Source organism: Oncorhynchus clarkii, chromosome 22 (genome assembly GCF_045791955.1).
Source record: "Oncorhynchus clarkii lewisi isolate Uvic-CL-2024 chromosome 22, UVic_Ocla_1.0, whole genome shotgun sequence".
Lineage (NCBI taxonomy): Eukaryota > Metazoa > Chordata > Actinopteri > Salmoniformes > Salmonidae > Oncorhynchus > Oncorhynchus clarkii.
Genome location: NC_092168.1, coordinates 6172842 through 6192223, shown reverse-complemented (window position 1 = coordinate 6192223; position 19382 = coordinate 6172842). Strand labels below are relative to the sequence as shown.

The window sequence follows — 19382 nt, the reverse complement described above, 5'->3', positions numbered from 1 at the left end:
CTCCTCCTCTCTACCATCCCTCCTTATCAAAAAGGATGAAAGCCAGATTGGGCAACTGAGAACTGTGAGACATTGAGGCTCAGCGGCATCTTTGTGCCTGCATAGCTGTGCTCCGAGACTGGGGGCGAATTCACACGGTTCCTCCTCCTCCTATGCCTGCCTCCCTAAGAGAGGGATATTTAAACCCCCTCGCTCCCCTTAGGGGAGAGAGAGAGACAGGGAGATGATCAGACTAGGGGAGGCTTTACAAAGAAAAACAGGCACTCTCCAAGACACCCGCAGGTTCTTGCCGGTTATCTTTCCCTCAGTTGCATCATGACTGGCAAAAGACGTCCCTGGTGTTAAAAAATGGTGAGCCAGATGGAGAGGAGGATGAAAACGTACAGTATAAGCCACCCAGGCCGTATCTGTAGAATTGGCCATACTTTCTTTCTCTTGAAAAGGGGGAGGGAGTGAGAAGGGGAGAGTTCTTCCCTCCATCGTAGAGCTCTCAAATTATTTATATTTTACTGTGATCCCCCGCTCTTTTTCAAACATCTCTTACTTATTTACCCCTTCCTTTCTTTTTTCTGTCTCTAATTTCTTCCCGTTGTCCTTCTTTTTTTCCAATCCTGTTTTTTCCACTCCTCTCCCCTTCACTTGTCCTCACCCTCCTCCCTCTTCCTTATTCCCCCATCCCTTACTTTCTATCTCTGAGTCTCTTATTTTCTCTACCCCTCCTCCTCACTACTCACCCTCCCTCCCTCTCTTCCATTTTTCCCTCTCTGTTGCTTTCTATCTCTAACTCTCTTCTTTCCTCTACTCCCCCTCACTCTCTATCTTTCGTTCTCCTTCCCTTTCTTTCTCTCTCTTTGATCAGGAGCCAACCCTCTGTTCCTCCCCTCCTGCATTATGGCACCCTCCCTTACTCTCTCAGCCAGTTAAAAATGATCGCCGCTCTGTAGCCCTGCACCGCTTCCAGGCTCTAGAATCGATAGCATGGTTATTTTTGTGCTGCTCCTGGCAGTCAACTGACTATGTGTGTGTGTGTGTGTGTGTGTGTGTGTGTGTGTGTGTGTGTGTGTGTGTGTGTGTGTGTGTGTGTGTGTGTGTGTGTGTGTGTGTGTGTGTGTGTGTGTGTGTGTGTGTGTGTGTGTGTGTGTGTGTGTGTGTGTGTGTGTGTGTGTGGTTGTGTGTGTGCGCGTGCGTGTGTGTATGTATGTGTGCAGTGTTCTGCCAGAATGTGAACAGATGAAATGACAGCCTACTGTGCGTTATGCCGTTGTGTAGACCTGCACATTGTTCATCTATTAGGGGCCACCAGAGGCCTGTAAGAGACAGTCTAGCTCCTGGCTCCAGGTATCCTTGTGATGTCACACATGGCGATGACATATTGTTTTGTGGTTTGCATTTCCAGTCTGTGTTCCTGAGCTACAAGCCTATACAGTATTTGCAGTTGAATCAACATGACAATAGAGATACTGTATTGTATATACAGTAGCCTAAGTTTACATGTCCCATAGTGCCGTAGGCCTAGAGATGGTGGTATAGTTCTGTGCATTGTACAAGAGCTACCTCTCCTATGTATAAACGCTGCACTAATATGAAATACATAAAGACACACAAAGAAATACGTTATGGATGCATAAGCTTGTATATAGGAAATCATAATGTATTACGTGGAGAGTTGAGATGGATGATTCATTTAATAATCTGACCATAACCTTAACCTTTGCTCTCTCTGCAGTGTAACAATGACTACGTCCCAGTGTGTGGCTCCAACAATGAGAACTACCAGAACGAGTGTTATCTACGCAGGGACGCCTGTAAGCAGCAGTCTGAAGTGCTGGTGGTGTCAGAGGGCTCTTGTCCTGTCGGTATGTAGCATCTCAAGGATGGACTTATACTGCACATGTTCATTTGCATGCATGCAGACACACAATCTCACTCTCACACACACACACACACACACACACACACACACACACACACACACACACACACACACACACACACACACACACACACACACACACACACACACACACACACACACACAAAAAGCTAGGGAGAATTATTGCCACCTGCAAAGCTAGCCACTGAGCCACTTTTCAAGGCACAATAGAGTTCAGCGAAAGGGACTTTCCTAAAGCATGGTCACACATGCCTATTACTTATAAGGGCTTTGTTAACCTTTTGACGGTAGGGGGCAGTATTTTCATTTTTGGCTAAAAAACGTACCCATTTGAAACGGCCTATTTTTCAGCCCCACAAAATAGAATATGCATATAATTGTCAGATTAGGATATAAAACACTCTAAAGTTTCCAAAACTGTAAAAACATTATCTGTGAATATAACAGAACTGATATTGCAGGCAAAAGCCTGAGCAAAATCCAATCAGGAAGTGCCTCTTATTTTGAAACCTCTCTGTTCCTATGCATGCCTATCCTCCATTTAAAGGGATATCAACCAGATTCCCTTTTCTATGGCTTCCCTAAGGTGTCAAGTCTTTAGACATAGTTTCAGACTTTTATTTTGAAAAATGAGCGTGAAGGATCACATTGCGTAAGTGGATAGGTGGGGGCTCTCAGAGTGAGTTTTGCGCAACTGAGTAAAGCGGCCATTGTTTCTCCCACTGTTATTGAAAAAGCTACACACTCGGTTGATAAATTATTGAATATATATTTTAAAAACAACTTGAGGATTGATTATAAAAAAAGTTTGACATGTTCCTGTGGATATTATGGAAATTATTTGGAATATACGTCTGCGTTGTCATGATCGCTCTTTCCTGTGGATTTCTGAACATAACGTGACAAAATTTTGGGTATAAAAATCATCTTTATGGAACAAAAGGAACATTTGTTGTGTAACTGGGAGTGAAAACACCTGAAGATCAAAGGTAAACAATTATTTTGATTGCTTTTCTGATTTTCTTGACCTAGCTACTTAATGCTTAGTGTACATAATGCTATGCTATCGATAAATTTACACAAATGCTTGGATTGCTTTCTCTGTAAAGCATAATTTCAAAATCTGAGACGACAGGTGGATTAACAAAAGGCTAAACTTTGTTTTGCAATATTGCACTTGTGATTTCATGAATATGAATATTTTTTTGTAATATTATTTGACTGTGGTGCTATGCTATTCAGCGGTTGCTGATGACAATTATCCCGGTACCGGGATGGGTAGCGTCAATAAGTTAAATGCCTCACTCAAGAGTACTTGTGTGCCCAATGTTAAATTTGAACCAAAAACTCTCTGTAAAGGTCTCTGAAGGAAGTGCCTATAGTCCATCAAAGTCACTATTATAGCATGAAACTTGGAGATGCAGCCAAGCCGAGTCATTCTGCACTTTGTTGGCCGGGTTCAGCATCCACTAAAGTTGCTGGAACTGTGCTGGAAAAGACTGTAGAGAAGAACATATCAGAACCAGCACAGCATGGTTTAGGTCAGCACAGTAGTGTGAAAAGGGTATGAGACTATTCGTGCCATGTTCACCACTACAGTAATCTGGGATTATCCCACGATTCCTTTATTCCAGATAAGAACCTACAAGCATGTTGAAAAGGTCTAGCGTTTAACATCTAGTAAGAGTCGTGTTCATTAGGGTATGCAACAGAAAACGTTTTAAAACATTTTGAGTGGGAAAAGAAAATTGGACAATGATTGGACACGTCCAGATAGTCCGTCCCTTTTTCAGTTTTCTTCCGTTTGTTGTCTGACCAAAGTGAATCTTTGGCAAGGGGAACATGTTGGCTTCACTCAAAGTTTCACTGGCGGGGTAGAGTAGCACTCTTGGGGTGTCGCTGACTCAGTTAACCTCACTGCCAGCCTGGTCAACTCCACTTAGGGGACTTTAAACACTCATATAGCTCAGCAGTCCAAACCACACTCACAGGGAACACAGTCAGACTTGGAGTCGGAGTGTGTATGTGGGAGGTTGTGATTTGTTTCGCAAGAAAAACTTCACCTTCTCGCCTGACTCACATGGAAGCTCTTAACTCTCTGTAAATTGCTTGTGTGTTTGTGATTTTCTGTGCGTCGTGTGTGTGTACATGCGCGCGTGTTTGTGTGTCTTTTTGTATGAGAGAATGGCTTTTTCCACGTGATAAGAGCTAATTTCGAGGAACAAGCTTTAGAAAACAAATGGAATGTGGTTGTACTTCGGCAGAACAGGCGTGATAGTGATGAGAATAGGCTGACAGCTCCCTCCCCTCCTTCACAGCCAGCCCCCTCATCCCCTCTGTGTTTCTTTCCCTTTATTTCACTCCATTCTTCACTGTCATGTCAAAAGCGTGTGTGGTAAAAATCCATTTAGACACGATTTATGTACCGGCCAGTGACCCTTGGAAGTGGTCTTACAAACAAATGACAGGAATAAAAAAGGGAGTACAGAGCACAAGAAAGTTATTACCCTCTGTCGTGATGTTGTTATCGTTAATATGATGACATGTATTTATCTAATAATTAACTATGTTTATAATTACGTGATTAAATTAATCCTGTAACCATTAACTCAGTAACCTGGGGCACCACGGGAAAAGTTTGTTTATTGAGTGACCGTTTCCCGAATTTCAGAATATCAATTTCATGACAGTCACTAATTAATTAATTTCCTCATCAGTCTCATTCTGAACATCACAAAATTCGTAAATCTGCACATACCTGGGTCTCATTAAATCATTCTGTACCACACACATTTAGTTGATTATTTATTTACCAACAAGCTAAATGATAACATAAGATACATAAACAGTCTAGGTTATTGGTTAGAACTTAATACAATGGAAACAGGTCCCAAGATGGATATTTAAAGAAAGCAAGAGAGAGAGAAAGTGCATGAGAGAAAAGCACACTTGCATACATTTGTAAACTATGCTTAGTTTAACCCGAACACCTTGCCCCGAACTGCAACATTTATGGGTCAGAACTATAATGCATGTATTTACGTGTTGAAGATCTCCGTTGGGTATCTCTTCGTGGGCCGAGTTCTGCTTAGTGGGATAGGTTTGGTCGATGCCCTGTACTTCCGATGGCTGAGTCTCCTTCGTTATCGAGTGTAAGTCTCTGATTGTCCACACGATGTCACAATGTCCTTTCTCTTGGTTGTCTGTTTCCTTTGACTCATTCTGTGAGAGTGGTCTTCTTAGGGGGCTAATCAGCTGTGTCGACATTCCCAGCTTGGGTAGGAGGGCCATGTAGACAACCGATGACTTGAAGAGAATAACCGGTTGGTCCTTCTTGAATTCACCTTCTTAGATTCAGTAATCAATCGTAGCATTGATTGTTAAGATGTTCCTTTGTCCTCTTCCTCAACTTAGTCTGCTATGTAAATTCTTAACTCACATGTTTTATACCCCAGGGTAGAAAGGGGCATTCCCATCTTTATGACACACTCTCTGGGTTCCCTGTGGTGTAGGTAGTTACAAGGCAAGGTATCAGAACTTACAATGATCTTGTTTAGACAACTTGAATCACAGTTTGTTAAAAAAATATATTTGATCTGAATATTGTACATATAATGAAAACTCTTCAAGTTACAACGTCATCATTTCACTCTCAATGACATCACAAAATCGACCTTAATTTTCATATTCCATCTATCATTGTTACCAACATTTTGGCTAGTGAAATAAAATGTCCCAAATTCCATTTACTGAGGTAGATTCTCCATAAGGCCCACACAGACATTCCAGTCCCAAACACTAAAGGTAAAAAGGATTTGTCTGCTGCCTTCAGATTTCCAATGGGTGTGTGATTTGCACTTTTCGCACCAAAGTACATTCATCTCTAGGAGACAGAACACGTCTCCTTCCTGAGCTTTATGACGGCTGCATGGTCCCATGGTGTTTATACTTGTGTACTATTGTTTGTACAGATGAACGTGGTACCTTCAGACATTTAGAAATTGCTCCCGAGGATGAACCAGACTTGTGGAGGTCTACAATTTTCTTTCTGACGTCTTGGCTGATTTCTTTTGATTTTGCCATGATCAAGCAAAGAGGCACTGCTGGAAAAATTACTTGTGTCATGCACAAAGTAGATGTCCTAACGGACTTGCCAAAACTATAGTTTGTTAACAAGAAATTTGTGTAGTGGTTGAAAAACAAGTTTTAATGACTCCAACCTAAGTGTATGTAAACTTCCGACTTCAACTGTATATTTAACTAGGCAAGTCAGTTAAGAACAAATTCTTATTTACAATGACGGCCTAGGAACAGTGGGTTAACTGCCTTGTTAAGGGGCAGAAATACAGGTTTTTACCTTGTCAGCTCGGGTATTTCATCTAGCAACCTTTGGTTACTGGCCAACGCTCTAACCACTAGGCTACCTGCCACCCCGAGTGTTGGGCTGGAGAAAAAGCCTGCACACAGTACCTTTCAAGGACTGGTGTTGGACATCCCTGTTGGAAACGAAGCAGTCACAGAATGAACACAGGAATAGGATGTTTCTTTCCCATTTCCAGTCTACTACCCACTGGGCACAAACTGGTTAAACCAACGTTGTTTCAACATAAATTGTCAACGTACTGCGACGTGGAATCTATGTGGAAAGTACATTGGATTTGAAAAAAGTCATAAACGTACACTGTTGTTTTGTGGGTGAAATTTCAACCACAGGATTATGTCATTATATTGACAAACCTTATAATATCTGTTGAATTTATAATTTTGAAATAACATCAGAACTTCAACGTAATATCCTCCAAAAGAAAAAAACAATAGGCTGAGCAGCACCTCCTACTGATCCATCTAGAGGTACCCATTTGTCTCCTTTCCAGGGTTGCAAACCCAGCCCCGCTTAGCTTTGATATTTGTCACCAATGTGGTATTGTGAGAATGATTGTTGACAAATCTCCACTTAATAGATTCACTGTTGCTATCAAAATCTAGATGTTGGATTCACATCTCCAGCGCAACCAAATATCTAAGTTAAAGAATATGACTAAATCATATCTAATTGTATTTAAAGTTCAAGTTAAAGTTTGATTTAGTCCTATTAATTAACTTATGATTAGTTAACAAATGATATGTTGCATTCAGGTCTCGATCTCAACCAAAAATAAAAGTTAAAGATTGGAAATATTCATGCATTGTATACAGTTCCTTAAATGTTGATATTTGGTTGCGTTGTCAACTAAACACATTTCAATTTTACCCTATGTAATATGTAAATAGTTAAGGCTATTTTACAAACTAATGTAACAATATTTATTCAACTTTAAAATTAGTTACACATCCTTGGCCACATTTTGAGGTTACTGTAACAATAAATGTTAAAGTAGCATGCGAATGTTGCAGGTCTGTGGAGATCTTCACAATTGGATTAATAATCTGCACATGATCTGAAACGGCAATGACCACTTGAACCACTGTACTTAAATTATCTTAATTGCAGTCCAGGTCATTTTGGTTGTGCTAATAGATGAAGTACAGTGATAAGATTAATATCTGTTAAAAAAATATCTAAATTGTACCCCATTTTAACTTTGTTGTTCTTTTAAATGGTTGACAGCACAGTGAAATTACATTGGGAATTCAACACATTTTTGACTGTATTTTTGAGTGGGTGAAAATAGTTTATAATCTCATTGATCAACATATCAACCAAATATTTCCCAATTCTCCACTTTGAAATGATGTGGTGTGCACAGTGGGTAGTTCCTTTCATGGCTTAAATAAGAGCTGTCACTCAATCCTTCATCTGCCTACTCACTCTCTCCATCTTCTTCACTACCTCTAGAGAAAACATCACACGGTGTGATGGATGTATATGGATACCATGCCGATATGTTCCCCCATATGGTTTCCTTTGTGCTTATATTGTTCATGATAAAGTAGGACTCATGTTAAACTCTGGAATGGACTGTCAGTGAATGTGAATGTGATATGTTTGTATGTTTAAGATATGCCTGGACAAACTTGATACTATATGTCCAGGCAATCTTAACAGCATCTGATTTGGATGGTTCACACCCCGTCTAGTATTCTCTGATAGGCTACGCTATCTCCATGAACACCTGTGTTTACATGTAAACAGGTCTGGTCTCCATCAGTACACTAGCCTACATGTTGACAACACAGCCCGGCTCCTTGTTGTTGTTTACCTCTGTAAACACGTCTGACAGCCGTGTGACAGCAGGGCTCTGTCCTCCCAGCAGCCCTGTGTGACCAGAGCCAAGGCCGAAAGGCCAGACGTCGGGATCTGATGTCTCTGCCAAATGGCAAACAAAAGGATACAGCGCCAAGGTTCGTAGTCATGCTACCATGCTACTGAGGCATGTACTCAAATGCATTTCTTTAGGGCACCACTGTGTACTTCTGATATTTGCGGGGGGGGGGGGGGGTTTTAAGTACTGTTTTACCAAGAAACTCGGTAGAGTTTCTGTAAGGAAGAAGACCATGTATAAAAGTTGCTTAAAATGTTCCAGCCCTGGTTTTGCAGTATTTATGATTTACAACATGACACGAATCTATAATTTAGCCTTCAAGTTGTATCATCTTTTATTTCTTAACCTTTCAACCCTATTTTCAACAGGCATAGCATGTTTTGACAGCCCTCCTGCATCAATTTATATCATTAGTCTCCTTTTGGGTTTCTGCAGTTTAATGTTATAATAGTAATAAAAACTGCACTTTTTAATTTATTATCTAAAATGTTTGTCTGTACATGTGAGTAATATGATGGAAGAACCTACATCATTTGAAATTCAAGAAAAACATTTTGGGGAAATCACACTGGGCAAAAACTGGTTGAATCAACATTGTTTACATGTCATTTCAAAAATCTATATGATGACATCAAATCAATGTGCAAAACTGATTGGGTTTGCTAAAAGTCATCAACGTAAGGGCATTTCGTCTTTTTTTCACCCAACTTTTAATCTAAATCCAATGACATGGTGATGTTTTTTGTTGATTTCACATTGAATTCACGTTAGTTGACAACTCAACCAAATGTAAATCAAAACTCGACATTGAACTGGTGTCTGTGCCCAGTGGGATTGTAGTATACACAACCTGAAAATGCATTAATTTCAATGTAATTGAATATTCATGTTTGGACACAAAAATACCATAATTTGGTCAAAATCGAAATCAGTCCCTTGACTTCTCAACCGCCTGGTAGTGTCATGCCCTGACCATAGAGAGCCTTTTTATTCTCTATTTTGGTTAAGTCGGGGTGTGACTAGGGTGGGTAATCTAGGTTGTTCATTTCTATGTTGGCCTGGTATGGTTCCCAATCAGAGACAGCTGTTTATTGTTGTCTCTGATTGGGGATCATATTTAGGCAGCCATTTCCCCACTGTGTTTTGTGGGATCTTGTTTATGTGTAGTTGCCTGTGAGCACTTCATTTGCGTCACGGTTCGGGCGTTCCTGTATTGCTTTTTTATGTGTGCATTTCATTAAATAAACATGTGGAACCCATATCACGCTGCGCTTTGGTCCGAATGTTCTTACGACGATCGTGACAGGTAGAGCTCTGTAATTTCCAAATTAAACAAAGTTGGAAAACAAATCATTGGAAGTTCTTTGAGTTGTAAGTAATAGGAATTGAAAGTGAAATAATGTTTTCAATATGTTTTTCAAGAAGAGACAGTCAATTTTTGTATACCAATAGAATTGAGGAAAAGATTGTGTTTGTTTACCTCTAGATTATGGATAAACTGGTATTTACCAAGCTAGCGCTAGGCTAACAGTGAGCTAACAGAGAGTTAATGGTAGTTGATAGGCATGGGATGCTACTGTTACTCCATCAGATTGAGTGGTGGTGCTGCACTGTGGAGTACAGTTAACCATTACCATAGCCACGTGGAACAGTGAAAACTGAGTCCATTTCCCCATAGGTGAACAAGTTTTTTTTCCAACATGGCCGAAGGCAGGTGCTATTGAAGGAAAGTGACAACATTGTTACAATATTTACCTTACCGAATCTCACCGTGAGCGTTTCCATCGCCTCCTTCCTCTCTCCTTTATTCCTTTCTCAAGCATGCAAACAAATTCGTTTTTGTTGTGAAAACAGATCAATATCGATGTTTCTAACCTGATTTCAGTTGGTTTTCCATTTTGTGACTTAAGTGGGCTACAGTCTGTCTGTTCCTATCAAACTGCAGATGTGTTCCTGCCTGTGCTCTAGAATCCTGTGCCAGCATTCAGGTAGACAGGCCACCACCAAGTATTCAGACTGCTTGACTTCTCCACATTTTTGTTACGTTACAGCCTTATTCTAAAATTGATTAAATAAAACATTTTCTTCATCAATCTACACACAATACTCCATAATGACAAAGTGAAAACAGGTTTTTAGAAAATTTTGCAAATGTGTTAAACATAAAAAAACTGATTCTGAAATAACATATTTATTGATTTGTTTAACACTTTTTTTTGTTACTACCTGATTCCATATGTGTTATTTCACAGTGTTGATGTCTTCACTATTATTCTACAATGTAGAAAATAGTACAAATAAATAAAAACCCTTGAATGAGTATGTGTCCAAACGTTTGACTGGTACTGTGTAAATAAGGTATTTCTATTTTTCTTCTAAGATTTTTTGAAGGGTAGGATAATTAATGAGGAGTAAACTTGATTTATCTCTGTTCTTATTAGAATTTTTCCATTGTAAACAAAAAAAAATGTTTCATACCTTGAAAGGTACCGGATAGCAAATAGTTTCTGTAACGCAGGCATTCAAAATTGAGAGGTTATGGATCCTGTTCCGGTGGCTCAAATAAAGCATTGCTTTTAGGGCTGCTTAGGCAGTCACAGCTCATTGAGCCATATGTTTGGTTGACTAGGAAGATACACACTCCCAGAAATCGAAGGAAAATGTGTGCAGTCACTGTAACCTCTCTTCAGTAGTCCCATCTGTCTGGTGAAAGACAGGAGTCTGTGACCATATTTAGTTAACCTGCGTGAATTGTAAAGTTTTACCCATCTTTTTAATCAAAATAATTTATTAAGCTGCAAGGTGTAATCGCATGAGTGATAGTTTTGGAGATCAAGATTGTTGATCCACAGAAATGGACAGGAATGTGAAAAGAAAACAGATTGCAAAACCTGTGTGTGTGCATGTGTGTGGGTTTACATGCATGTGTAGGTTCCTGTGTGTGCTTGTATGCATTCGTATATGTGTGCTCATACACATTTCTGTAATGATTTAATTAATTCAAGTGCATGCCATGCATGCATATGGATGAGGGGGATTTGATTAGTTTGTACATGCGTGTAGATGCCATTATATCTTTGCTTCTGGTTCATGTCCTGGGCTATCCATCTGGTCACAGCCAGAAATAATAATGAGAACTGTGGGACGCAGAAATAGCCCGTTAAAACGCATACTTTGCTTTTACATGGAATGAGAAGTGGTTTAATACAGTTGGTTGCTTGAAATATGGCCAATATCCATCCCTCAGCCCCCATGCATCTCTCTCTCTCTCTCTCTCTCTCTCTCTCTCTCTCTCTCTCTCTCTCAGGTTACAGTCAAAATGTTATAATCCAAAATTGTAATCAGTAATGGAATTTTTGGATCTGTAAATAAAATTGGTTTAGCCACAGAAAAAGAATGGAACCTTCCCGCTAGCCATGATTGGCTGAGATAATGGATGGGCTGGACATGCTGAGAGATGAGGTTAGATTGGTCTGCCATGTAGCACGATTCTGTCTATAATGAGCTTCTCAGTATGTGTAGGTAATCCTTTTAGTCAATTTTAGTCTCATCTGACCAGAGTACCTTCTTCCATATCTTTGGGGAGTCTCCCACATGCCAAAGTGTTTTTTTCTGGCCATTCTTCTGTAAAGCCCAGCTCTGTGGAGTGTACGGCTTAAAGCGGTCCTATGGACAGATACTCCAATCTCCGCTGTGGAGCTTTGCAGCTCCTTCAGGGTTATCTTTGGTCTCTTTGTTTCCTCTCTGATTTAATACCCTCCTTGCCTGGTCTGTTAGTTTTGGTGGGCAGCCCTCTCTTGGCAGGTTTGTTGTGGTGCCATATTTTTTAAATAATGGATTTAATGGTGCTCCGTGGGATGTTCAAAATTTCAGATATTTTTTAATGTCCCAACCCTGATCGGTACTTCTCCCCAACTTTGTCCCTGACCTGTTTCGAGAGCTCCTTGGTCTTCATAGTTTCGCTTGCTTGGTTGTGCCCCTTGCTTAGTGGTGTTGCCGACTCTGGGGCCTTTCAGAACAGGTGTATATATACTTAGATCATGTGACACTTAAATAAAGTCCACCTGTGTGCAATCTAACTAATTACAGTATGTGACTTCTGAAGGTAATTGGTTGCACCAGATCTTATTTAGGGACTTCATAGCAAAGGGGGTGAATACATATGCATGCACCACTTTGCCGTTTTATTTTTTAATTTTGAAATAAGTTGAATTTTTTCATTTTCACTTCACCAATTTGGACTATTTTGTGTATGTCCATTACATGAAGACCAAATAAAAATCTATTTCATTGACAGGCTGAAATACAACAAAATAGGAAAAACGCCAAGGGGGATGAATACTTTTGCAAGACACTGTAGCTAGCTACATTTTCGGAAATTATACATTTCTTATTTTGAACCTAGTTGGTTAGTGTTTAGCTACCTGTAGATTAATGCAGGGTAGTAATGTTATGAGTTGGTATTATGGTCCATTGTTTATATAGCTATCTAGCTACATGTCTAAACAAAAGACTCTACTATGCAAGTAACCATTTCACGGTACCATTTTATTTGATATAGTGTTTGTTTACCAGAGACGTTTTTGTCAAGAACAACATGACCTGCACCAAATTCAATTTAGGATATAACATTAGGCCAATGAGACTGTGTCTAAATTCTAAAATTCTCCGGTAGAATGCCCTGCTTTTATTTCATCACACTCACAAACAAAGTTATTTTCTGTAATTAGCTCGCCATTAACTTGTAAATAATTATCTTGTTGTGAGTTTATTTTCATGTAATACTGAATGACAACTGTATACTGACATGTCAATAGACGCAGTATAAACCATACTTTAGTCTTGAAATCGTTGGTTGTTTAGTACACAACTGTACTCACTGTTTAACACATGGCCTCACATGTAAATCCTTAAAGAGATGAGTGGGGCTAAGGCTTAAAGGGTTTGAACGATGCTAAATGGGTGTAGACAAAGAAGAGCTCTCCTGCATGTATACCAAAACATTCAAGGTTACAAGTTTATCAACTTTCCAAGCAGAATTACTTTCCCATTGTTCTCAACTGTAGTGTATGATAATCACTTTTCTAGTCTCTACTTTTATCCAATGTAAAAAACACAATTTCAAATTTAACTAAATAAGTCCGAATCGAGCCAGTCGGTCACAAGTGAACGACATCTATTGCAATATAAATCAATGTTAGAGTTTACATACTGTAGATAACCTATAGCAATCGGGGAGAAGGGCCTTGGTCACAGAGGTGACCAGAGCCCGATGGTCACTCTGACAGAGCTCCAGAGTTCCTCTGTGAAGATGGGAGAACCTTCCAGAAAGACAACCATCTTTGCAGCATTCCACCAATCAGGCCTTTATGGTAGAGTGGCCAGACAGAATCCACTCCTCAGTAAAATGCACATGACAGCCCGCTTGGAGTTTGCAAAAGGCATCTAAAAGGACTCTCAGGCCATGAAAATCAAGATTCTCTGGTCTGATGAATCCAAGATTGAACTCTTTGGCCTGAATGCCAAGTGTCACGTCTGGAGGAAACCTGGCACCATCCCTACGGTGAAGCATGGTGGTGGTAGTATCGTGATGTGGGGATGTTTTTCAGCGGGAATGACTGGGAGACGAGACTGGATCGAGGGAAAGATGAAAAGTACAGAGAGATCCTTTATAAAAACCTGCTCCAGAGCGCTCAGGGCCTCAGACTGGGGCAAAGGTTCACCTGCCACCAGGACAACGACCCTAAGCACACAGTCAAGACAGCGCCTGATTGGCTTCTGAACAAGTCTCTGAATGGCCTTGAGTGGCCCAGCCAGAGCCCGGACTTGAACCCGATCGAACATCTCTGGAGAGGCCTGAAAATAGCTGTGTAGCAACGCTCCCAATCCAACCTGACAAAGCTTGAGAGGATCTGCAGAGAAGAATGGGAGAAACTCCTCAAATACAGGTGTGCCAAGCTTGTAGCGTCATACCCTAGAAGACTTGAGGCTGTAATCACTGCCAAAGGTGTTTCAACAAAGTACTGAGTAAACGGTCTAAATACTGTATGTAAATGTGATATCTCTTAATAAAAATAATTTAAAAATCTAGGTGTCTAAATACTTTCCAAAATATAACTTTTTAGAAAATCATTTGAAATTGACAAGTTGAAACATAGCCTATAAATAATTAGCAGACAGAGTGCCTTGGTTTGAGGGCAGTGTGGGTTAACCACATTTTCTGCACAAATCTGTCGAATATTGGTCTGATGGAAACTACAACTCCCTACTAGATCGCACAGTTCGGGTTTGATCTGATTTACAGTATTTCTAGGGAAAAGCGCATTGCGCTCACAGAAAAAAATGGAAAGAAATGGAATTCAAATAATTGAACAGACATGAGTCAATTAGTTGGTAAAAAACAAAAAATAACCCACATTTTGGTTAATTGCTCAGCATTATTAAGTGATTACAGTTACATTTTCTCTGTAATCGGTTACATGTAACGGATTATTATTCTGAATGCAAGTACGGATATTTGGACACGGCGAGTCTCTCTGCTCTTTCTCCCTCTTACATTTTCTGTTTTTATCAGTATATATGCATTCTCAAATAGTACATTTTAAGTGTGTGTGTTAGTGTGTCAGTCTGTGCGTTTGTGTGATAGAGTGAGAGTAATGCAACATAGCCTTAGGTGTCTGAGACACAGCAAGGTTAATAACTTTCCCCTGGTGTTCCTCTCCTCCCCAGTAAAATGTAGTCTTTATCTCAATAGGATCTCCTTGTTAAAAAAAAGGTGAAATTAAAAAATAAAACAATAATGATTCTCTAAAGTATTAGTCTTTATCCTTTTCACTCATTGACAGACAGTCGTAAGATTTACGTAAAGAATAAAGATGGTTAACTAGGGGTCCTCGTTTTTAGGCTTATCAGGTTTGCCTCTAGCTTTACAAAGGAAACCTGGGTCATGTTCATTAAGGCACACTGTAACAAACGTTATTTAACCATTTGCAACATTATATGAAAATGAACGTTTCTTATTGGATAAGTCCAGGTACTGCTTCCCTGTTTCAGACCATTTTCCCCTGTTTGGTGCATAATGATCATGGTGGGAGTGAATGTCTGCTTTCTCCCCTAGTTGGTTTAGCATAGTGGGCTGCTGCTTCTCATGTTACCACTGCAGCAGCTCCAATAAGTGGCAATCAGTATCCCTTTCAGAGGCATATCACTAAACAACATTGTAAGCTAGATTTCTTGGAGGATGCTTTACAAGGATTCAGCAGGATTCGAATGGGCATGCAGATGGAATGATATACCACACAACCATATTGAGCAAACATATACAAAGACGGTGATAGATTGGAAGATATAATTTTGTGATTGTGAGGTTGTGATATAATTTTGTGATTGTGAGGTTGTGATTAACCAATGCACACACACAATAGTTGTTAAGCAGGAGGCTTGGTTCATCTGTTGTCACAAACCATTCTCAGATGTTGTCTTTAATTCTCTCATTCTCTCCCTCTTTATCTCTCTCTCTCTCTACCCCTCTTTCTCACTCTCTCTCTCTCTCACAGATGCCGGGTCAGGCTCGGGAGATGACGGTAAGATCGCTCTACTCTTTTCTCTTCATTAGTTTTCATTTTCCCTTATATTACTGTTGTTTCTGTACTCATTCTCCTTGCTTAGAAACCTGACTGGCACACTACTTGGAAGTGAGCTTTCACATAACATATTCAGATGGGGAACGAATGCATATTCACAAACATGCACGCACGCGCTCAATAAACACACTGCATGAACAAATGAACAAACGCGCTCTAGAACATAAACACACACATTCAAACATTTGTTTGTATTCTCTCAGACATGCAGACACATCCTGACACACACACCATGCAATAACTAAATAATCATGCATGTAAACAGTAAGAACACTCTAACATGCTTAGCAAACCCCTGTACCATGCAAATTACACCCTATTCCCTATATAGTGCACTACATTTGACCAGGGCCCATAAGTAGTGGAACATGTTGCCATTTGGGATGCAGCTATGATCACAGAGCCTGGTGAGAGAAACAGGAAATTAGTCCCTTTTCTGGAGTGTGTTGCTTGCTTCCTCTTCCTCTCCATCTCTCTCTCATCCCCCTAACTCTCTTTCTCTCCATAGCCCTCTCTCTCCGTCACCCACTCTCTCTCTCTTTTACCCCTCTCTTCACACTCCTCCTCCTAATGTTGCTGTTATAACCTGTATGGTGGAAGATCTGGGATAAAAGTAGAAAGGAATGGGAAGCTTTTGAGTAGGTGACAGGAAAGGTGTAGGTACGAGCGTACATGCTTGTGTGTATCTGTGCTAAGGAGATGTAATTCTTGTAGCTGGATTTTCTGTATATACAGCTCATGTATGTTGATTTGTGTGTTTGCGTGCGTGCATGTGTTTGTGTGCTCTCGTTCGTTCATGCAAACATGTGTGTGTTCCTGTGTGTGTATGTGGGTTTGTCCATTCATTAGTGCATGTGGATAGAGGAATAACAAGTATCCCGGAGCCAGATATGATAAACAGATTGCACTCTGCCTATGGACCTCCAAATGAGAGACAGACAGAGAGAAGCGGAAATGAAGAGGGTGGGAGGTCAACCAGAGAAATAGGACAGAAATTACCATAGAGATGAGGAAGAGAGATAAAGAAAGGGAGGAAGCAGGAGGCAGAGAGTGAGAATGGAGGTAGAGTGATAGAATAAGATGGAGGGAGGGTTGACAATGATAAGGAGGAGGTAGAGATAGATGGAGAAATTATAGAAAGGGGAGGACGGCAGGAAGAAGGGATAGAGAAAATATGGCAGTTTATGGGTAAAAAGAAGGTAAAGACAGTTATAAAATGGGGTTATAGTAGTACAGAGGCACTAACACAAGAACAGCCCCCAATAAAATTTGAATGTCTTTTAATGGCCGACGATGAATCTCAGAGCTGTTTATTTATGGTAGTCTGGTAGGTGAAATATAGATAAGGAGATTTGGACACACACACACTGTAAACCCCAATGTGCTGTCATTACTCAAAACTTTTGAGAAAACCTATTGCACAAAATATATATTGTAGTCATTACTCAAACCGATCACTGAGGGGTGTAAAACTCATTCCACGGAGGGCCGAGTGTCTGTGGGTTTTTAGTAGCCTTTCAATTAAGACCTAGACAACAAGATGAGGGGAGTTCCTTCAAATAACCAACTCATCATCAAGTTTTGATTATTTGAATCAGCTGTGTAGTGCTAAAGCAAAAAATATATCGTACAGTGGGCAAGTGAAAGTAAATTATAGGCCTATCCAACGTCTGTGGGAGGAATAAACAACGAAGCAGGGATTTTATGCAAGCGTGTCTGTGGGAGGAGAGGCAACCCAAGGACCACTCCTGCATGCGCAAAGCAGCTAATCGTAGGCACTGTTTGAATATATTCATGGCTGGATGCTCCCTTTATTGAAATAATCATTTATTTAAATATAGACCTATTAAATCAATAATAGGCTATTTAGGCTATGAAGAAATAATCACTGACATGACTCTGTTGGTAGCCTAGCATAATATCTCCTTTCACTATTCATATATCGGGGATGTCTTCAAGGATGGGAGTACCAAAGGATGCATAGGTTATCCCAAAACAGGGGCATTGTCTCTGTTAAAGGCTATTTGTCTCAGCTATCCCGCAAACTTAGGCTACCACTTGTTCACCTTATTATAGAGGGTAGTGTTTAGACATGTTAGGTTAAATGACTGTCTCAGATGGGGCTTTAACCAAACCCCTACCCCCCTGCCCTGTGACTATGCAAGTGCAAGGTCCATGACAGGGGTTTGGGGGCAGCCCTTGAGCCCAACAGGGATTCGTGATCCTTTTCCACGCAATCCGTGACTTACATTCACAAGATAATAAGCATGGCCTATGAGACTACTTTATTGGAAGTGTACATAAAACACCATGCAATTACACACGCATTTGTAATTTACCCTTTCGGTTTCGACATATAGTCTTCTGGGCTAGCTGTTACTCTCCAAGATACTATGCAAAGTGTTGGCATACACAAGGGACTGAGGATAACATTGTAGCAAATTCGAAGGGCACCATGACAGGGACTGATGCACGCAACTCATGTCTCTTTGCATTCTGACAACATTCCATGGCCGTTAGAAGGGTATTGCTTTGGGGATACTGTGTGTGTGCGTGTGTGTGTGTGTGAGCATGCGCGTGTGTGTGTGTGAGCATGCGCGTGTGTGCACAGCGCAGCACAGTGATGCCTGTATTACATCTCCCCCACCCCACACACCTGCATACACATACAACCCACCTCTTTCTACCTATGTATACTGAACAAAAATATAAATGGAACATGTAAAGTATTGGTCCCATGTTTCATGAGCTGAAATAAAAGATCCCAGAATTTTTGCATATGCACATAAAGCTTATTTCTCAAATTTGTTTACATCCCTGTTAGTGAACCTTTGCCAAGATAATCCATCCACCTGACATGTGTGGCATATCAAGAAGTTGATTGAACAGCATGACCATTACACAGGTGCACCTTGTGATGGGGACAATAAAAGGCCACTCTAAAATGTGCAGTTTTGTCACACAACACAATTCCACACATGTCTCAAGTTTTAAGGGAGCATGCAATTGGCTGACTGCAGGATGGTCCACCAGAGCTGTTGCCAGATAATTGAATGTTAATTTCTCTACCATAAGCCCCCTTCAACGTTGTTTTAGAGAATTTGGCAGTACGTCCAACCAGCCTCACAACTGCAGACCATGTGTAACCACGCCAGCCCAGGACATCAACATCCGGCTTCTTCACCAGTGGGATCATCTGAGACTAGCCACCCAGACACCTGATGAAACTGAGGAGTATTTCTGGCTGTAATAAAGCCCCTTTGTTGGGGAAAACGAATTCCGATTGGCTGGGCATGGATCCCAAGTGTGTGGGCCCTTGTCCACTCGTGAAATAAGGCCTAATTTATTTATTTCAATTGACTGATTTCCTTATAGGAACTGTAACAGTAAAATCGTTGAAATTGTTGTGTGTTGCGTTTTTATTGTTGTTCCCTATATGTAACCACACAGATTTGGATGAAATACCTCATCCAAGTCCGTGTGGTTCCTCCTTCTGTGGTTCCTCCAATCTGCAGCACAACCTCTTCCAGGTCCTACAGTAATGCTTATTATCATATGGTTATTACGTGCAAAAAGAGCAAG

At 40.5% G+C, this 19382-nt stretch overlaps 1 protein-coding gene across 1 annotated transcript in view; it reads left to right on the top strand.

Moving 5' to 3' along the window:
- Window positions 1–19382, top strand: part of LOC139380237 (tomoregulin-2-like) — a 154317-nt gene that overhangs the window by 58832 nt on the left and 76103 nt on the right. Inside the window, exons 3-4 of the mRNA XM_071122772.1 lie at window positions 1727–1856; window positions 15714–15740. Of these exons, the coding sequence (XP_070978873.1) occupies window positions 1727–1856; window positions 15714–15740 (157 nt within the window). The remainder of the gene's footprint in view (window positions 1–1726; window positions 1857–15713; window positions 15741–19382) is intronic.